This window comes from Natrix helvetica, assembly GCF_964273705.1.
Source record: "Natrix helvetica genome assembly, chromosome: 1".
Lineage (NCBI taxonomy): Eukaryota > Metazoa > Chordata > Lepidosauria > Squamata > Natricidae > Natrix > Natrix helvetica.
Genome location: NC_138548.1, coordinates 346,757,041 through 346,778,049, shown reverse-complemented (window position 1 = coordinate 346,778,049; position 21,009 = coordinate 346,757,041). Strand labels below are relative to the sequence as shown.

Here is a 21,009-nt window from a genome sequence, read left to right as displayed (position 1 = left end):
GATTTATTAATGTAACCTTGCAATAAATAGAATTAGCTCATTGGCTGTGGGGTTTTTTTTTTTGTTTTTTTTTTTTGGTCTGGCTTCCTTGCAAGGCTAACATTCCACGACTAGTTGTGAAATGGACCTCTTCTGGTTAACTTAGTTTGGAATCCCAAAGGTGCTTTCTCAGGAGGCAACAGGACTTCCTTGTTTTTTCTTTGAAGATGTTTTGTTTCTCATCCAAGAAGCTTCTTCAACTCTTTAGAGCAATGATAGTCCTAAATCCAGTTTGAACATCTGTCTGACTGTGCAACAAAGCAAACATTAAAAATAGGCACCCTGCAATTTGTGCCATAAGACATTCTCCAACAGAAAGTACCAAGTATACAAACTGGGTTTGACTTTCCAACTGATGACCTTGGAGAGTTCTGCATAAAGAAGGAATATCAGTAACCTTGCAGATTTCAGATAATTTCAATAAACCTTCACCCGCCAATTCTGGGTTTGGACTTTGGAGTCATCTGTTGCTCAGAATAAAATCATAAAGACTAGATCCTAGTTGAATAGAAAGCCAGAGGAACATAGTAGTAATAGTAACTGTGAAAGGGATCTTGGAGTCCTAGTGGACAACCATTTAAATATGAGCCAGCAGTGTGCAGCAGCTGACAAAGATGCCAACATAGCTATAGGCTGCATAGACAGAGGGATAGAATCAAGATCACGTGAAGTGTTAATACCACTTTATAATGCCTTGGTAAGGCCACACTTGGAATACTGCATCCAGTTTTGGTTGCCATGATGTAAAGAAGATGTGGAGACTCTAGAAAGAGGGCAGAGAAGAGCAATAAAGAGAATTAGGGGACTGGAGGCTAAAACACATGAAGAACGGTTGCAGGAACTGGGTATGTCTAGTTTAATTAAAAGAAGGACTAGGGGAGACATGACAGCAATACAATACAATACAATAGTAGAGTTGGAAGGGACCTTGGAGGTCTTCTAGTCCAACCCACTGCCGAGGCAGGAAACCCTATACCAGGGGTGGCGAACACGCGGCTCTCGAGCCGCATGCGGCTCCCGGCCAAAATGAATGAGGCTCTTTGCTTCTTATCATTATTTTGTATACTGTGGCTCGGATCGCGCGCTCCCTTTTGGCGCTAAACCCGGAAGTACGGTCGACGCGACGACGCTTGCCTGCGCTCCACCAGCTCGGCTGGGAACAGAGACGTTTCTCTGCTCAGCAATGTCTTCAGTGGAGTGGTGGCAGCCTGGCAGGCTGAGCCTGCGTCCCTTTCAGGCGCTCCGCTCCGCTGAGGAAACGTCTCCGTTCCCAGCCGAGCTGGTGGAGCGCAGGCAAGCGTCGTCGCGTCGCCAGGGGCGGGGCAAGACCGTACTTCCGGGTTTAGCGCCGAAAGGGAGCGCGTGGTGTGGCTCTCTGACTCTCACAGTTTCAAATTTTGGCTCTTTTTGTCGAACTTGTTCGCCACCCCTGCCCTATACCATTTCAGACAGATGGCTATCCAACATCTTCTTAAAGACTTTCAGTGTTGGGGCAGTCACAACTTCTGGAGGCAAGCTGTTCCACTGATTAATTGTTCTAACTGTCAGGAAATTTCTCCTCAGTTCTAAGCTGCATCTCTCCTTGATTAGTTTCCACCCATTGCTCCTTGTTCTACCCTCAGGTGCCTTGGAGAATAGTTTGACTCCCTTTTCTTTGTGGCAACCCCTGAGATATTGGAACACTGCTATCATGTCTCCCCTAGTCCTTCTTTCTCTTAAGCTAAGCATACCCTGTTAGATATTAACATATATCGGAGGAAGTCTCCTCTCTGGTCCGCTGCTACAGCGGGAAACAGGAGTCGCTCTGATTGGTCGAGAGGCGTACCCGAGTACTATAAAGGGGGAACCCTCCGGCCACAGAGCAAGCTGGATCACTACTACTACTAATAAAGAGCTGTTAAGTCACTTCGTGTCCGCAGTCTGTTCTCTCGTTGCCCAGATCTAACATTGGCGACGAAGGTGGGATCGAGAGACAGATAGGACGAAGATCGCTACTCCAGAATCTCTGGATTTGATCCAGCCTAGGAATTCGGCAGAAATTCCGGCAGCCATCTCAGGTCACCGCAGCGCGGCAAATTCGAACGAGAGAAGATGGCGATGCACACTCCCCCCGCTCCATTCGACCCAGCGAATGACGAATGGGAAGCCTTCATGATTTGTTTCGAGTGTTTTCTCGAAGCGAACGAATACACGGGGATCACCGACGCCCGGAAGAAAAACATCTTCCTCGGCTACTGCGGGAAAGAAGTCTTCAACACGGCCAGAGACCTCACCGCGCCTACTCCGATACAGGCAGTATCATGGACGGCGTTGCAACAGACTCTACAGACTCATTACGCGCCAAAACCTTCCCGCCACGTTTGCCGCAAGGAATTCAACACGCGGAACCAGAAAGCGGGAGAATCAATCAACCAATATGTTGCAGCCCTGCGTAAAGCAGCAACTCACTGCGAGTTCAGGGATCTGGACGAGCATATCTTAGCACAGCTTATCTGTGGGTTAAGAGACATTTCACTACAAAAGAAGCTGTTGGCAAACCCAAAGTTAACCCTACAGATAGCTCTAAACGAAGCAAGAGCGTCAGAGTCAGCGGAGAAATCATCGGTAACCATACAACGCGGTTTCAGCGTAAACCAGCCAGCACCAAGGCAAACCAGAGTTCACTACGAGGACACAAGCCCCGACTACGAGGATCCCGAGTTCGAGGACAGTCACCTGATACGGAGCAGTCACTTGAGGCCTGGGGGGAGACCCGGATTCCGTTTGCCGCCCTGCGCAAGCTGTGGAGGGAATCACCCCAGGTCTACCTGTAGGTTCAGGAACGTTGTTTGTTCGCACTGCAAAAAACTTGGGCACATCACACGAGTGTGCCGGAGCGAAGTCCCTGCCTCACGGCAACCACCTATGTACCGCCAACAGAAGCCCAACCCAGGGGCTTGGCAAAATCAAAAAGGGCGCCCAGAGAGAAATCCACAAGTGTTTACCCAGAGAGAAAATTCCCAAAGAGCTGAGCGAGCGTATCCCCAGAGAGAGTACACACAAAGAGCTGAAAGAGCGTTCTATCAAGACGCTCAATGAGAGTATTTTCAGGATACAGATGCTGAAATAGAGTTGACCCAGAGAGAGGAGTTGCGAACGTATCTCACCACAATAAGTCAGGTCCGCACCAAGCGGCCTAAAAAGCTGAAAGTCACAGTCCTCTTGGAGGGCTCACCTTGCGAGCTGGAAGTTGACACAGGATCGTCCCTGACGATCATTTCATGGGCATCCATGAAACAGGCTATCCCTAGCCTCAAAAAGAGCCAACTACGCGTTCCAGACATCCTGCTTCGAGACTACCAGGGGAACCGAGTCCCCATTGTGGGCCAAGGCACCTTCCAGATCCGTTTCAAGGACATCGTAGCCCAGCTGCCCATGACCATCGCCAGCGCGCCATTACAGAACCTTCTGGGACTAGATTGGTTTGAAGCCTTGGGGTTAGAAGTCACCGGAATAAATGCCGTAGAGAACAGCAGCGCTGAGCAGATGTTTAAGGAGTTCGAGGATGTGTTCAGCCCCGGTCTTGGTAAGTATGTGGGTAAACCAATCTCATTTAATTTAGACCCCAAAGTGGCGCCAATCCGACTTAAGCCGAGACGAGTGCCTTTTGCACTCCGCCCAAAAATAGATAAGGAGATAGATAAATTAGTAGAGCAAGGAGTCCTTGAGCCGGTGATCACGCACGTTGGGGAACTCCCATTGTGACCCCAGTCAAGCCAGATGGGTCAGTCCGCATCTGCGCGGACTATAAATGCACAATTAATGTCGCACTACAACAAAGCGCATATCCTGTGCCTGTAGTACAGCACTTATTGCACTCGTTGGGGCCAGGAAAGGTATTTGCTAAATTAGACATGGCTCAAGCTTACCAGCAGTTGCCCGTAGATAGCGCCACAGCGGAGGCCCAAACTATAGTGATGCATAGAGGAGCATTCAAATGCAACCGGCTACAATTCGGTGTGAGTATTGCTCCAGGATTGTTCCAGAGCGTCATGGAACGACATTTGCAGGGGATACCGGGAGTCGTCCCTTATTTTGACGACATCTTGGTGTCCGCTGCAAACGAGGAGCAATTAAATAAAGGAGCCAGAACTGTTTTGGCCAGAATCAGAGAAAAGGGTCTCCGCCTAAAAAAGGAAAAATGCCAAATTAACGTGCCTAGCGTAGAATTCCTGGGTTATAGAATCGATGGTCAGGGAATACACCCCACTTCAAAGAAAATTAAGGCGATCCAGGACGCCCCCACACCACGAAATCAGACCGAGTTGCAGGCCTTCCTCGGACTACTTAACTTCTACAGCGTTTTTCTGAGACAGAAGGCGACCGTTGCTGAGCCACTACACCGTCTACTCCAGAGGAACACACCATGGAAATGGGGACGATCCGAAGCAGCAGCTTTTGCCGGGGTAAAGCGCCTGCTCACCACTGACTCGCTGTTAGTCCATACAGCCAGACCCTACTGCTGGTATTGACCTGCGATGCATCACCCTTTGGAGTTGGCGCAGTCCTTAGCCACCGGATGCCAGACGGAAAATAAGCACCCATCGCATTCTACTCTAGGACTCTTTCATCGGCCGAAAGGAACTACAGCCAGATGGACAGGGAAGCATTAGCTGCTGTAGCTGGAGTAAAACGTTTCCATGAATACCTCTACGGCCGCGATTTTGAACTAATCACAGATCACAAACCGTTGTTTGGACTTTTGGCGGGAAACCGCCCCACTCGGTCTCCCTTTCTCCACGCATGACCAGGTGGACTGTTTTCCTGGCGGCGTACTCCTACAAGTTAATTCATCGACCGGGCTCCACTCTTGGACACGCAGACGCACTCAGCCGTTGCCCATTACCTGACCTTCTGCCAGACCCCACTCCCGAAGTACCGGTATTGCTCATTGACTGTTTGGACTCTGGACCGGTTTCTTCCTGCGACGTTGCAAGGTTCTCCTCTAAAGACAATTTAATAAAGCAAGTTCAAACTTGGGTTTGGAGGGGGTGGGCGAAGGGAAACGTGGGCCCGGAATTCAAAGTGTTTTGGTCAAAACGGGACGAACTCTCAGTGTTACAAGGTTGTTTATTATGGGGGGATCGAGTTGTTATTCCTTATGCATTACGTAGAAATGTGTTAGATGCATTACATGTTGGGCACCCGGGGATTGTTAGGATGAAGGCGTTAGCGAGAAGTTACGTTTGGTGGCCAAACATGGATAAAGAGATAGAGGAGTGGGTGGCCACTTGCGATCCATGCCAAGAATCGAGACCAGCACCCCTGGAAGCGCCCGCCACAGAATGGGAAAAGCCAAAAGCACCCTGGTCGAGAATACACATCGACTTCGCAGGGCCAGTTCAAGGTCAGACGTTCCTTATAGTTGTGGATGCATACTCCAAATGGCTAGAAGTAGTCCTAATGACTTCAACCACGGCAGAGGCAGTCATTAAGGTTCTATGGCAACTTTTCGCCACTCATGGCCTGCCCGACCTCCTGGTATCCGATAACGGGCCCCAGTTCACGGCCATGCAATTCGAAACATACTTAGCAGGTCAGGGAATTCGGCATGCCCTCGTCGTGCCATTCCATCCGGCATCAAACGGACAGGCGGAGAGAATGGTGCGATCCGCAAAAGAGGCCCTCGCTAGGATGGGTCCAGGTGATTGGCAAACACGCATTGACCATTACCTATTAATCCAACACATTACCCCCAGCGCAACGACGGGTAGGAGCCCCACTGAGCTACTCATGGGCCGCCGTCTACGGTCTCACCTGGACCGTCTTCACCCAAATTACTCTGCCACAGCACCCCCAGACTCCACAAGCAAAATTCGGAATTTTAGCATAGGGGATTCAGTATACGCCCACAACTATGCAGGGGGGACATTGTGGATGCCGGCAAGGGTCATAGGCATCACGGGTCCACAATCGTATCTGTTGGAACTGGAAGATGGGCGGAACTGGAAAAGGCACATCGATCAACTTCGGGGTCGCCTAGCACACTCAGATCTACGAATCGAGGACGAGAGCTACCTACCAATGCAAAGTCAGCCACTCGAGAGCCCCAACGCAGAGAACTACGACACCTGCGAGCCCAGGTCAGAACAAGAGACCAAGCACGAAGCAGAGCAACCCCCAAGCAACATAAGTGAGCAGACCCCGGAACGCCCAAGCAACGAAAGCACGAAACCCCCCGAACGTGAAGCAGAGAAAGCATCCGATCCTGCAACCACTTCTAACCAACCCGAACTGAGACGCTCCTCCCGAGTAAGGCAAACGCCAACGTACCTAAAGGACTATGTTACTAACCGCAACGTTCCGTCTAGGAGGGGAGGGGTGTTAGATATTAACATATATCGGAGGAAGTCTCCTCTCTGGTCCGCTGCTACAGCGGGAAACAGGAGTCGCTCTGATTGGTCGAGAGGCGTACCCGAGTACTATAAAGGGGGAACCCTCCGGCCACAGAGCAAGCTGGATCACTACTACTACTAATAAAGAGCTGTTAAGTCACTTCGTGCCCGCAGTCTGTTCTCTCGTTGCCCAGATCTAACATACCCAGTTCCTGCAACCGTTCTTCATATGTTTTAGTCTCCAGTCCCCTAATCATCTTTGTTGCTCTTCTCTGCACTCTTTCTAGAGTCTCCACATCTTTTCTACATCGTGGCGACCAGAACTGAATGCAGTATTCCAAGTGTGGCCTTACCAAGGCATTATAAAGTGGTATTAACACTTCACGTGATCTTGATTCTATCCCTCTATTTATGCAGCCTAGAACTGTGTTGGCTTTTTTGGCAGCTGCTGCACACTGCTGGCTCATATTTAAATGGTTGTCCACCAGGACTCCAAGATCCCTTTCACAGTTACTACTACTGAGCAAGGTACCATCTATACTGTACTAGTGCATTCCGTTTTTGTTGCCTAAATGTAGAACCTTACTCTTTTCACCATTGAATTTCATTTTATTAGATAGTGCCCAATGTTTGTCAAGATCCTTCTGTATCTTAAGCCTATCTTCTGGAGTGTTGGCTATTCCTGCCAGCTTGGTGTCATCTGCAAATTTGATGAGTTCCCCATTTATTCCCTCATCCAAATCATTGATGAAGATGTTGAAGAGTACTGGGCCTAAAACAGAGCCTTGGGGTACTCCACTGCATACTTCCCTCCATGTAGATGCAGTTCCTTTGAGGACTACACGTTGAGTGTGGTTGGTCAGTGTTCCAATATCAATGTTCCAATATCTCAAGGGTTGCCACAAAGAAGAGGGAGTCAAGCTATTCTCCAAGGCACCAGAAGGTAGAACAAGAAGCAATGTATGGAAACTAATCAAGGAGAGAAGCAACCTAGAACTACTGAGAAATTTCCTGACAGAACAATTAATCAGTAGAACAATTTGCATCCAGAAATTGTGACTCCTGGAAGTTTTAAAGAAGAGGATGGACAACCATTTGTCTGAAGTAGTGTAGGGTTTCCTGCCTAAGCAGTTGGTTGGACTAGAGGACCTCCAAGGTCCCTTCCAACTCTGTTATTCTATTCTATTTTATTCTATTCTATAGTATTGATTAGCAGAACTTTGTGATGTATCCCTATTTGGAGGGATTTTTCTTACTCTGAGGAACTCCGTGTTGCTTAACAGCGATAATATAGTTTATAATTTTAGAAGCACTGAAGTTAATTTATGAGGCTTTCATAACCTGGGACCTGAGCTTGTTCCCTTTAAAATAATCCTCCTTTTGCATCTCTGGATGGTTTTGATGTCACTTGTTCCTGTCACTCCAAATAGCCCTTTGCCCTCTTCATGTTGACATCCCTCCCAGTTATTTAATGTCTTCCTGTCTTGACCAAACGACCCATTTAGATTTTAATAACTGTCACGAACCTTCTTGCTCTCGGCTCCCTCCCCAAAATAGTTGAACGGCTCCTATTTCATTTAGTCGCTTAATTTCTTTGGGAGCATCAGAACGGACTACGCTGCCTTGGTTTGAAGAATAGGAACGCCTGAGGTAAGGAGAGCAAAGAAACCCAGGCAAATAGGAGATCTAAAATGAGATTAAAGTCAGGAATGTCAGGAAGAATTTGCATTGGAGGTTCTTGAGATATGAGCTTTTTTCTTGTCAAAAATGTATAATTAGAGAAGGGTTTTACGGTGATGAGATGGTGTTGGGGCTAAGAGATAAAATAAGAAATCAGACGCCCTTAGTGCTAATATCTCCTCTGTCACGAGAGGTTAAGTAATCCAACTCTTGTAGATACATTTCTTTCATAAAAAGGAGACAATTCTGTTGTCTACCCAATTTTACGTTGGAGTGATGTTGCCACTATAACAGGTACCTGAAAGATTTGGAACATTTGAAAGGTCTGTATAAATTTGTTACACCGCAAAAGGAATATTTTGGAATATTGCTCCAACAGAGGTGAGGAGAGCCAAGAAATGTTTCTTTTTTAAAAATTGCATTTGACTCCATGGGGGGGGGGGTGTAGATCTATAAAATGTTTGTTCTATAAAATGAGCTAATTGGTTATGTAATACTATACATTGGATTCCAATTAATGAACTGCAGAGCACAAAGTTATGGTCAAAAATTCAGTTTTACAAACACCCCTTTATTACTTTATTATAGAGATATTGGTTTTCCAGTAGGCTATGGGCCCAAGCAAAATAATGATGTCACACTCAACATTTTTGCCTTTGTGATATTATATAACTTTTCTGTTTTAGTCTCTCTCTTTCCAATATAGAGGGAAGTGTAGCTCTGGGATCTCAGCTGTAGGATCATTTCAGATCCTACATTTAGGATCATTTAGGCCAGGACAATTGTCTTTGGTTACAGCTAAATTCACAGCACTTGAGAGAAGCCAAAGAACTCCTACAGTTTAGCAGGTGGGATTATAGAAAGTTTAAAATCAAATTTTGATTTGCTTCTTTCTCATGTAGGGTATGCTAGAAAAACAGCCGTTGTGGTCTGTAAGCCCCGGGTTCAATTAGTATGCATTTATGTTTAGCAAATCATGATTAAACAAATCGTGCAATAGAGTACAGCTCTTGAAAGGAAACAAAACACTGCCTCATCCTGTGTGAGACACACATTTCCAGTGTTGTTATGACTGAGCCAGAGGTGGCATTCTGCAGGTTCAGACCGGTTCGCATGAACCGGTAGTCGAAATCGCGGGTGACCCCGCCCACCGGCCCCGGCTCCATTTATCATCCCATTTTGGCATCTTTTTTCACCAAAAGCGCATGCACGGAAAGCTGTGGGCATGCACGGATGTGGTGAACTGGTAAGGAAGGTAAGTGAATACTACTCCTGGACTGAGCACAAGGCAACTCAAGGAGTGGCATGGAAATCAGAAGTTGAGACAGGGAGAAAAGACCTTAGATAAGCTGATAAAGACGAGTCTTAGGGCAATATAGTAATTCCTTGACTTACTGAAACGGTATAGGGTTTCCTGCCTAGGCAGGGGGTTGGACTAGAAGACCTCCAAAGTCCCTTCCAACTCTACTATTGTACTGTATTGTATTGTATTACAAGCAACATTGAGCCCAACATTTCTGTTGTTAAGTATGACATGATAGATAGATAGATAGATAGATAGATAGATAGATAGATAGATAGGTAGGTAGGTAGGTAGGTAGGTAGGTAGGTAGGTAGGTAGGTAGGTAGATAGATAGATAGATAGATAGATAGATAGATAGATAGATAGATAGATAGATAGATAACGATAGATGAGGGAGGGAGACAGATAGGATGAGAGAGATGAGATGAGAGATGAGAGAGAGCAATGATAAATAGAAACAGAATAACGGAGTTGGAAGGGATCTTGGAGGTCTTCTAGTCTAACCCCCTGCTTAGACAGGAAACCCTATACCATTTCTGACAAATGGTTGTCCGATCTCTTCTGAAAAACTTCCAGTGTTGGAGCATTCACGACTTATGGAGGCCAGTTGTTTGGTGCATTCAGTACATTACAATTGTTCAGTGCACTTTATCCTGTTATGCGACCTTGCTTGACACAATTCTTAGCTGAATCACAGCAGTTGCTACATTAGCAACCTGGTTGTTAAGTGAAACTGGCTTCCCCATTGATTTTGCTTGTCAGAAAATCACAAAAGGGGATCATATGACCCCTGAGACACTGCAATCATCAGAAATACATGCTAGTTGCTAAGTGGCCAAATCTTGGTCATGTGACCATGGGGGATGCTGAAATGGTCGTAAATGTGAAAAATAGTTGTAGATCCCTTTTTTTTTTCACTCGAACTGTCACTAAATAAATCAATTGTAAGTTGAGATCTACCTCTATTTCTCAACCGTGGCAATTTCTAGGTGGGTTGAGTTCAACTCCCAGAATTCTGCAGCTAGCATGGCCATTGCTGAGAATTCTGGGAATTGAAGTCCACCTACCTGGAAATGAGGCCTTTCTCCTTCACTCAGGCCACACTGTCACAAAGAAAGATGCAAATGCTACGTTAGAGCATTGTTTGCCAAAAAAAAAAAAGTTGAAATCTGTGAACTTTGGTTAATGGAATGATAGAACTGAGAATTATGGGGTTAGAGATTATCACAAGAACCAGCTAGTCCAACTCTCTGCAATGGCCTTTCTCCTTCACTCAGGCCACACTCATGTCACAAAGAAAGATTCCTTCAAGGAAACCTCTCCTTGAAACTCTTAGAGATATTTTCAGGAGCCCAAAGGCTGGCTTGAGGAGCCCCAAAATTCTCTTTCTGAGTGGCAAGAAAAGGGCTGGAAGAACTCAAAGGGGTCTGATGCTGGTGCCATTTTTGTTTGTGTTTGTTAAAGGTAGTTTGGGAGGGGGAATCATAAACGATCTTCATAAAAAGCTTAGCTAGAGAAGATAGCGTGGAAAGAATATTTTTTTCTTGATGTTTTCTGAGCTTGGTTGTCTTTTGGCAGATGTTTCATTACCCAAACTAGGTAACATCATCTAGCAAGTTTTATCACTAGGTCTACATCTAGTAGTTTCCTTATTAGTTTCACTAGGCCATTACTAGTTTCACTAGGTAAGGAAACATCTGCAAGAAAACATCTAAGCTCAGAGAGCACCAAGAAGTTTTCATTTCAACCCTGAGCTACAAATATTCTCCCTTACTAGAATAATTTCCTTTTGCCTCAATTAGGAGAAAAGGACTTTGTATTATGTTACCACTGACTGGGGGTTTGCCCATGACACTGGATCATAATACGGTTCATTAGATTTTGACTCTGTGTGCAGTTCAGATTTAGTTCTTGTGGCTTATTGAACAAATCAGGATTAAGAAAACAGTGACATCATGTAATGCATGAATTGAATCCATGCATAGATTGCATTTCTTGATTTATGGGCCTGCTTGTTCTTCCACTCAGAGGTATCCATGTAAGTCAGCATTTACAGTTTTAGGCCCAGTACTCTTCAACATCTTCATCAATGATTTGGACGAGGGGATAAATGGGGAACTCATCAAATTTTCAGATGATACCAAGCTGGCAGGAATAGCCAACACTCCAGAAGATAGGCTTAAGATACAGAAGTTGTGAGTGCTCCAACACTGGAAGTTTTAAAGAAGATGTTGATAACCGTTTGTCTGAAATGGTATATAGCCGTGATGGCGAACCTATGGCACGCGTGCCACAAGTGGCACGCGGAGCCATTTGTCAGGGCACGCGAGGCGCTGCCCTGTCAGCTGGCCAGCGCGCATGCGCGCGCTGGCCAGCTGAGTTCACCTTTTTAAAAGCTATTTTTCGCCTTCCCCAGGCTCCAGAGGCTTTATAGGAGCCTGGGGAGGGCGAAAAGAGCCTCCCCCCCCCCGGAGGCTTCAGGGAACGTCCCGCCTTCGGAACACTTAAAACCAACCTCCGAGCAACCCGGAAGTGACTTCCGGGTTGCTCGGATGGTCGTTTTAAGCGCTCTGAAGGCTTCAGGGAAGCCTCGGGACGGTCCCTGAACAGGCACGAGACGTGCGTCTCCATCGCCCGGGCCCGGATCGCCTCCACTGCGCGGCGCCTCAGGCTCGGCGTCCTTGCGCCCGGCCTTCACATCGCTGCCGCCGCCGCCACCACCGCCGCTAGGATGGGCTCGGCCGAAGGGAAGTCCGTCAGGCTTCAGCCGCGCTGCCCTTGCCTCCTCCTCCTCTAGCCGCGCCATCGCAAGGATTAAGGTGAAAGGGGGGGATGGGGAAAGCGAAGGGGGCTTTGTTGTCCTCCTTCTCCTCCTCCTTTCCCCCACTGGCTCGAACGCGGCGCCGGGGCCCGGCAGGCAGCGAACGAGTTGGAGCCTGCCGACTGGAGGAAGAGGGTGAGAGGCGGGTCCTGTGAACGGCGGCAGCAGCGGCGACAATAGTCGTAACTTGCCGGCGGGCCGCCCCGGCTGGGAGACAAAGGAGGGGAAAGGCGGCAGGCAGCCGAGTTGCGACTATTGTCGCCGCTGCTGCCGCGTTCACAGGACCCGACTCGTTCGCTGCCTGCGATGGCGCGGCTAGAGGAGGGGGAAAGGAGGAGAAGGAGGACGATAAAGCCCCCTTCGCTTTCCCCGTCCCCCCCCCTTTCGCCTTAATCCTTGCGATGTAGTAAGGGAAGCCTCCAGACGTTCCGTGAAGCCTCCGGGGGGGCGGGGGAGGCGATCCGGGCCCGGGCGATGGAGATGCACGTCTCGTGCCTGTTCAGGGACCGTCCCGAGGCTTCCCTGAAGCCTTCAGAGCGCTTAAAACGACCATCCGAGCAACCCGGAAGTCCGGGTTGCTCGGAGGTTGGTTTTAAGTGTTCCGAAGGCTTCAGGGAAGCCTCCGGACATTCCCTGAAGCCTCCGGGGGGGGCGGGGAGGTTTTAAGTGTTCCGAAGGCTTCAGGGAAGCCTCTGGACGTTCCCTGAAGCCTCCGGGGGGGGTTTAAGTGTTCCGAAGGCTTCAGGGAAGCCTCCGGACGTTCCCTGAAGCCTCCAGGGGGGGGCGGGGAGGTTTTAAGTGTTCCGAAGGCTTCAGGGAAGCCTCCGGACGTTCCCTGAAGCCTCCGGGGGGGGCAGGGAGGTTTTAAGTGTTCCAAAGGCTTCAGGGAAGCCTCCAGACGGTCCCTGAATCCTCCAGAGGGCCTCCAGGGGGCGGGGGAGGCTCTTTTCGCCCTCCCCAGGCTCCTATAAAGCCTCTGGAGCCTGGGGAAGGCGAAAAAATCATGCAAAAATGGGCGCGTTGTGCGCGCATGCGCACTGGGGGCGCGTTGCATTATGGGTGCGGCACGCCCGCACACGACCCCCCCGCGCTCCCCCCACTTGTGGCACGCGAGCCAAAAAAGGTTCGCCATCGCTGGTATATAGGGTTTCCTGTCTAGGCAGGACTAGAAGACCTCCAAGGTCACTTCCAACTCTGTTATTCTATTCTACAAGATGGCTGGCTGGCATCACAACAGAAGCCTCACTCTTTTGTGCATGCAACGAAGTAAACACATGTGCAAAAAGGACAGGGCTTGTGTTATGAGGTTGCATTTCCATCTATTGTACTTACCTGTACCTGTTATAACCAGGACCTCATTTTGAAGGGGGCTGCTGATAATGGTTACTAGCCAGCTATCTCCTACTTCCCATTTGTTTAGTACAGGTAATTCCTCCACTTATGACCAGTTGCTTAGCAAACCTTCAAAGTTATGACGGATCCTGGGGAAAGCTACATGACTTGGATTTGCAGTTCCAATGGCTGCCACTACCACCGTCGCAGTCACACGATTGCATATATAGGGAGCTGGGCAACTGGCTCCCATTTACAACTGTTTGCATCATCCAATAGTCATATCATCCCATGTTACAATGGTTTCACCGAAAATGGGCATTTAGAATAGAATAGAATAGAATAGAATAGAATAGAATTCTTTATTGGCCAGGTGTGATTGGACACACAAGGAAATTGTCTTTGGTGCATAAGCTCTCAGTGTACATAAAAAATACATTCATCAAAAAAACATAAGATACAACACTTAGTGATAGTCATAGGATACTAAATAAGCAATCGAATCATACTAGGAAACTAAATAAAACAATATAAATCATAAATGCAAAAGCAACAAAGTTATAGTCATAAGTAGAAAGGAGGTAGGATGAGAAGAATAATAGTAATACAGTCTTAATAGATAGTTTGACAGTGTTGTGGGAATTAGTTGTTCAGTAGAATGATGGCATTCAGGGAAAAACTGTCTTTGTGTTTAGTTGTTCTGGGGTGCAGGACCCAATAGCGTCGTTTTGAGGGTAGAAGTTGAAACAATTTACTGAAACAGTTTTCAGCAAAACCGGTCTACAGCAAGCAATGGATTCTCTTTCCAAGCATGACATTCATCCTATGAGCATCACCCCTCCCCAAAAAAAGATAATAAAACCACTTGAGTTAATCGCTTGAGTGACCTGTTTGACCACCATTACAAATTGTGACTGTAATGGGCAAGCTTCCTTACAGTCATCAATCAAGAATTAAAAAGCAGAGGTGGCGCAGCGGTTAGAAGGCAGTACTGCAGGCTACTTCTGCTGCCTGCCAGTTGCCTGCAGTTTGGCAGTTCGAATCCCACCAAGGCTCAAGGTTCACTCAGCCTTCCATTCTTCCAAGGTCGGTAAAAACGAGGACCCAGATTGTTGAGGGCAATTATACTGACTCTGTAAAACGCTGAGACAGGGCTTTGAAGCACTGTGAAGCGGTATATAAGTCTAAGTGCTATTGCTAAGTGCTATTACCTATATGGATGAGTTCATGGTCTTTCTTAACTGAGCCTTAATGTTGGGGAAAATGTTCTTGAGAGCTGAACTGGCGTTTTTTGTTTGTTTGTTTGTTTTAGAAGGATCCACATATCCTCTGGCATTTGTAGAATCCAGAAAAGAGAGACAATTCTCAAACTTTTGGGGGGTCATTTTTGCAAAGCTGAGAGGCCTAGGAGAAGCAGCAAAATCAGAGCAAAGCAAACCACAAACAGCTGCTTTCTGGACTCTGAGAAGCGAGGAGTTAAGTTGTTAGGATATTCTGTCAGAAGACAATTATGTCAGCTATTATTAAATGCTAGCATTGTAGGAAAGAGAGACTGGTAGTGCAATTAGCTGGAACACATTCTTGTATATTATCAGCACCTCCTTGCCGATAACTAATAGCTAAGAATATAACCATAATTTAGGCATATGGTTATTGAAAGATAAGCAGGGAGTGATTCTTGTTAACAGTTGAGCCAGAAGCTCTATGTGCAAAACCCACTGAAAGGTTTGGGGGCAGGCTTGCAGTTAAATCTCTTGTAGATCTTTTCGTGGCTTATCTTTCTTTGCAGACCTTTTAGCATCTAGTAGAAAGCTACGTAACCACAAGTAAAGTTAAAAAAATACATACATATACACCCATCCACAAAATTAACACTGGAACTATACTATTCATCTCAGATCGTTGACTATACGGGTAAGATTTTTGGTGTGGATTGTATTGTATTTTAAGGGTTACGCCTTACACATAAACGTAAGGAATGAAGGCAAATATGCCTGTTCCCAGGATAATGTTGTCTTCCGAGCTTTTGGATTCGTGCTGGAGCCCATCCTCAGGGAGCTTCTCTCTAGCAGAGTGTGTGATATTAGAAGGTGGAAACTGTCATGTGGTATTCGAACATGCCAATCACTATTTTAAATATTATCTCTCCATTTTACTTTCATGGAGCGCTTGTGATTCTTGTTGTCACAGTTTCTCTCTCTCTCTCTCCATACGTACGTACGTACATACATACATACATACATACTGAATTGAGTAGGAAATAAGAAGAACTATTATTATGAAAGTTCTGACAAGAAATGAGATAAGATGACCTTTATTATCACTTTTTTTGTGAACACACTGGCACAGATTAAAAAATGAAATATTGATGTGTGGTGTCAAAAGTGTGTGCGTGTGCGTGCACGTGCGCACTCCAATAACTCAGGGGTTGCCACAAAGAAGAGGAAGTCAAACTATTCTCCAAGGCACCTATGGGTAGAACAAGAAGCAATGGGTGGAAACTAATCAAGGAGAGAAGCAACTTAGAACTGAGGAGAAACTTCCTGACAGTTAGAACAATTAATCAGTGGAACAGAAGTTGCCTCCAGAAGTTGTGAATGCCCCAACACTGGAAGTCTTTAAGAAGATGTTGGATAGCCATTTGTCTGAAATAGTATAGGGTTTCCTGCCTAGGCAGGGGGTTGGACTAGAACTCTACCATTCTATTCTATTCTATTCTATTCTATTCTATTCTATTCTATTCTATTCTATTCTAGATGGCTAGATAGATAGATAGATAGATAGATAGATAGATAGATAGATAGATAGATAGATAGATAGATAGATAGATAGATAGATGATAGCTAGACAGACAGACAGACAGACATATGTATTCAAAATAGGCTATGATTTATATGTGTATGTATGTTCATATGTATGTATGTGTGTGTATACACGCACACACGCACACACATCTGTCTATCTATCTACCTATTTATCTACACACACGCACACGCACACACACACACACACACACACACACCAGTCCATTTTGAATACATAGCTGAAAAAAGAGTCTTAACAAGGTTGATACTATATGGTATAAAGCTATTACAGTATCTAGTTGTTGTGCTTTGGATGCTGCGAATCCTCCTCTCAGAAGGTAACAAAGAAATAATTGTTTTACAGTGCGATTGTTACCCTAAACAGCAGAAATCACTCCAGATGGCTTCTGAGACAAAACATATGTTGGTTAGATCTATAATATGCAGTTGTGGGTTTCCCTTACCTGCACTACTGGCTTGCGCGCGTTCCATTTGTGTGCATGCCTGACTTGTGCTGCGCGCACATGCGCAATCCACTGCCCCTACAACAACCAGCTGATTGTCAGGCCTCGCGCAGGCGCTGCACACCTTTTGCCATAAAAACAGGTATAATTGGGCAGGCCAAAAAGCCACCATACCAGTTCACTCTCAGCTGCTCTGGGGCACTACTGGTTCTGCCGAACCGGGCTGAACCGGTAGCAACCCACCTCTGATAATATGACATTAGAACAGGGATGAGAGCCACTATGGCAAATTTACGACCTGTGTGGACTTCAACCCCCAGAATTCCTGAGCAGCCATACTGGCTCAGGAATTCTGGGAGTGGAAGTCCACAGGTCATAAAGTTGCCATAGTTACCTACACCGCATGAAAAAGAACACAAAAAGGGCCTAAGCCACAAGCATTCTAATTTTACACGATATTATGAATGCATTATAACTTTTCTTGGGGGAGTCCACATTTCTTCTGTTTTATTCCATAGGGAACCAGGAGATCACATCTTCAAGCTGTTCTACAGGGCAAACAGTTCGTTTCATCGCTTTGACCAACTGCCAACATCCAACCACCACTCCATCTTCTCAAACATTCCCCAGCCAATCCTTGGAGGACGAAGTAAAAGATAAAACGCCTTGTTCAAGTTGTAAAGGAGATTCATTGAAAAACAAACAGGGGGTCCACAGAACTTCTGGGGAAAATGAAAGAAGCCATCCGACCGGCAACCGTAGTTGAAACAAATTGGTGTGCAACTCAAAATGTGTGCATGATACATAAAGAAGACTTAAGTCTTTTCTGTTTGGAGGATCGAATTCCCCTTTGTCCACTCTGCAGAAAATCCTGGGGTCATGCAGGGCACACTATCATTTCCAGGAATCAACTGGAAAATCAGGTAAACCAGCATAGTCCTCCAAAACAATGTATCTAAGACAATAGGGAGCCATCCCCCAAATACTCCGAGAGAAAATCATCCCTCTTGAAACCTTTGGCTGTTTAATAGAAAATCGTCATCTGCACCAGCCTCCAAACAGTCTCCAAGGGCAGCACCCCATGACATTCATTAGAGTAGTCTAGCCATGAGTCAGTTCACTTTCACTTGCTTTGTCATAACAAACTGACTCTGATTAAACAATATTTGCTGCAGCAAAAGTACCATACGTACCCATCATGGTAATTGTAATTATTTTTCTCCCCGGCTGTTAAGATATCACTCTCATCTGGGACTGAAAAATAGGAAAAATGGATATCAAATGTCAAAAGATTAAATGAAGTACCTCCCAGCCACAGCAACTGCAGAAATATTTGACTTAAAATTAGCATGGGAAATGAGGGAGTTTAAATTTTCTGCACCAAAGAAATTTTGCACCAAAGTTCTTCTCACCCCCAAATATGGTTACAATACAGTGCAGTGCAGTGCAGTGCAATGCAATGCAATGCAATAATGCAATGCAATGCAATGCAATAATGCAATGCAATGCAATGCAATAATGCAATGCAATGCAATGCAATAATGCAATGCAATGCAATGCAATGCAATGCAATGCAATGCAATGCAATACAATACAATACAATACAATACAATACAATACAATACAATACAATACAATAATGTCATCCCATCCCATCCCATCTGAGGGATGCAGTGGCTCAGTGACTAAGGAGCTAAGCTTGTTGATCGAAAGGTCGGCAGTTCAGTGGTTCGAATCCCTAGCACCGCATAACAGAGTGAGCTCCCGTTAATTGTCCCAGCTTCTGCCAACCTAGCAGTTCGAAAGCATGTAAAGATGCAAGTAGAAAAATAGGGACCACCTTTGGTGGGAAGGTAACAGCATGCTTCTTTGGCATTTAGTCATGCCAGCCACATGACCACGGAGACTCTTCGGACAGTGCTGGCTCTTTGGCTTTGAAACAGAGATAAATACCGCCCCCTAGAGTCAGGAATGGCTAGCAGATATGTGCAAGGGGAACCTTTACCTTTTTATACCATACCATATCATACCATACATTAACATAATATGTAATATGGTACAGTATTGTATCATTCTGTATCCAAAGTCCAGGATTTAAAAATATCTAAATTATTATATTATATATATATATAATTTCTATTCTACCATTATTAATTTTATAAGTAACTCAAGATGGAGAACATACCCGACTTTCCTTCTATTTTCCCCACAACAACACCTCTGTGAAGGGGCCTGGGCTGAGAGAGTGAGTGAGCCAACAATACAATACAATACAATAGCAGAGTTGGAAGGGACCTTGGAGGTCTTCTAGTCCAACCCCCTGCCTAGGCAGGAAACCCTACATCACTTCAGACAAATGGCTACCCAACATCTTCTTAAAGACTTCCAGTGTTGAGGCATTCACAACTTCTGGAGGCAAGCTGTTCCACTGATTAATTGTTCTAACTGTCAGGAAGTTTCTCCTCAGTTCTAAGTGGCTTCTCTCCTTGATTAGTTTCCACCCATTGCTTCTTGTTCTACCCTCAGGTGCCGTGGAGAATAGTTTGACTCCCTCTTCTTTGTGGCAACCCCTGAGATATTGGAAGACTGCTATCATGTCTCCCCTAGTCCTTCTTTTCATTAAACTAGACATAGCCAGTTCCTGCAACCGTTCTTCATATGTTTTAGTCTCCAGTCCCCTAATCATCTTTGTTGCTCTACTCTGCACTCTTTCTAGAGTCTCCACATCTTTTCTACATCGTGGCGACCAGAACTGAATGCAGTATTCCAAGTGTGGCCTTACCAAGGCCTTATAAAGTGGCATTAACACTTCACGTGATCTTGATTCTATCCCTCTGTTGATGCAGCCTAGAACTGTGTTGGCTTTTTTGGCAGCTGCTGCACACTGCTGGCTCATATTCAAATCATCCAACTAGTTTTCCATGCTTAAAGCAGGGCTGGCCTTGATGCCTTAGTGACCACTAGATCAAACTGGCTGACATATCTATTAATATGGTGACAATTGCCTCCTATTGAACTTTTTTGCAAAGGAAAAATTCAAGGCATCCTGTAATACTTTATCTCCTTCTTTTTTGTCTAGGCTACTGGAAATGTCTTGAATGGGTAAGTGTTTCCTGCTGATGAACCAATATGTTTGTTTGACTTGTATGCCATTCATCTCGAAGTTCGCTCCACCCTTTGAGACGGTCAAATCTTGACCTGCAGCAAATGGATGGATCTCATTGGTTCCAGCCAATGGTAGCTCATAGAAGATCTTACCTCGCTCCAGGTCCAACAAAACCAGCCTGCCTCTTTTATGGTGTCACTTTCCATCTCTAGAGCTAAGAGTTCCCAGCCTGTGACAATTTTTGGCCAACTGCTTCTGACCAGGGAAACCAGATAGAGTCAGATCTGCTTAGTATCCAAATGAGAAGTCTGAGTTAGTTTGGGAAGTTGATGAAGAAAAATCCTTCTTAGGGTGAAGGGTAGTAATCAATCCACTTCTGTGTTGTTACCAAGGAAACAATATGGATCTGAAGTCTGAAAGTCTGTAGAGATTCTCAGTCATCCAGGTCATGGTTGTCCTAAAGGTGCTTTTTCAGGAGGCAACTGGACTTTCTTTTTTTTTTCTTTGAAGACATTTTGCTTCTTATCCAAGAAGCTTAGAATAACAGAGTTTGAAGGGACCTTGGAGGTCTTCTAGTTCAACTTCCTGCTTAGGCAGGAAACCCTACACCACTTCAGACAAATGGTTATCCAATATCTTCTTTTAAAAATCCAGTGTTGGAGCATTCACAACTTCTGGAAGCAAGTTGTTCCACTGATTAATCGTCTTAGGAAATTTCTCCTTAGTTCTAGGTTGCTTCTCTCCTTGATTAGTTTTCACCCTTTGCTTCTTGTCCTGCCCTCAGATACTTTGAACAATAGCTTGACTCCCTCTTCTTTGGGGCAATCCCTGAGATATTGGAAGACTGCTACCATGTCTCCCCTACTCCTTCTTTTCATTAAACTAGACATACCCAGATCCTGCAATTGTTCTTCATATGTTTTAGCCTCCAGTCCCCTAATCATCTTTCTTGCTCTTCTCTGCACTCTTCTTCAGCTCTGACTGGATGGTGGGGAATGGAAGGATTTATATTCCTTGCAGACAGCTGGACATTTGCATCCTGGAACCAGAGCATTATTCAGGTGACCCAGCTGTCTGCAAGGAGTA

General features: G+C 45.7%; 1 protein-coding gene across 2 annotated transcripts in view; it reads left to right on the top strand.

The window, feature by feature from the left end:
* The first annotated feature begins 7,939 nt into the window (after positions 1–7,939).
* Positions 7,940–21,009, top strand: part of LOC309385100 (uncharacterized protein) — a 28,177-nt gene continuing 15,107 nt past the window's right edge. Inside the window, exons 1-3 of one of the 2 annotated variants that reach the window (XM_081939198.1) lie at positions 7,940–8,063; positions 17,336–17,740; positions 19,897–19,919. In XM_081939198.1, coding sequence (XP_081795324.1) covers positions 17,549–17,740; positions 19,897–19,919 — 215 coding nt within the window. In that variant the 5' untranslated portion in view covers positions 7,940–8,063; positions 17,336–17,548. Of the gene's footprint in view, positions 8,064–15,435; positions 15,464–17,335; positions 17,741–19,896; positions 19,920–21,009 lie in introns of those variants that run through there. The other variant, XM_081939199.1, reaches the window with a different exon arrangement.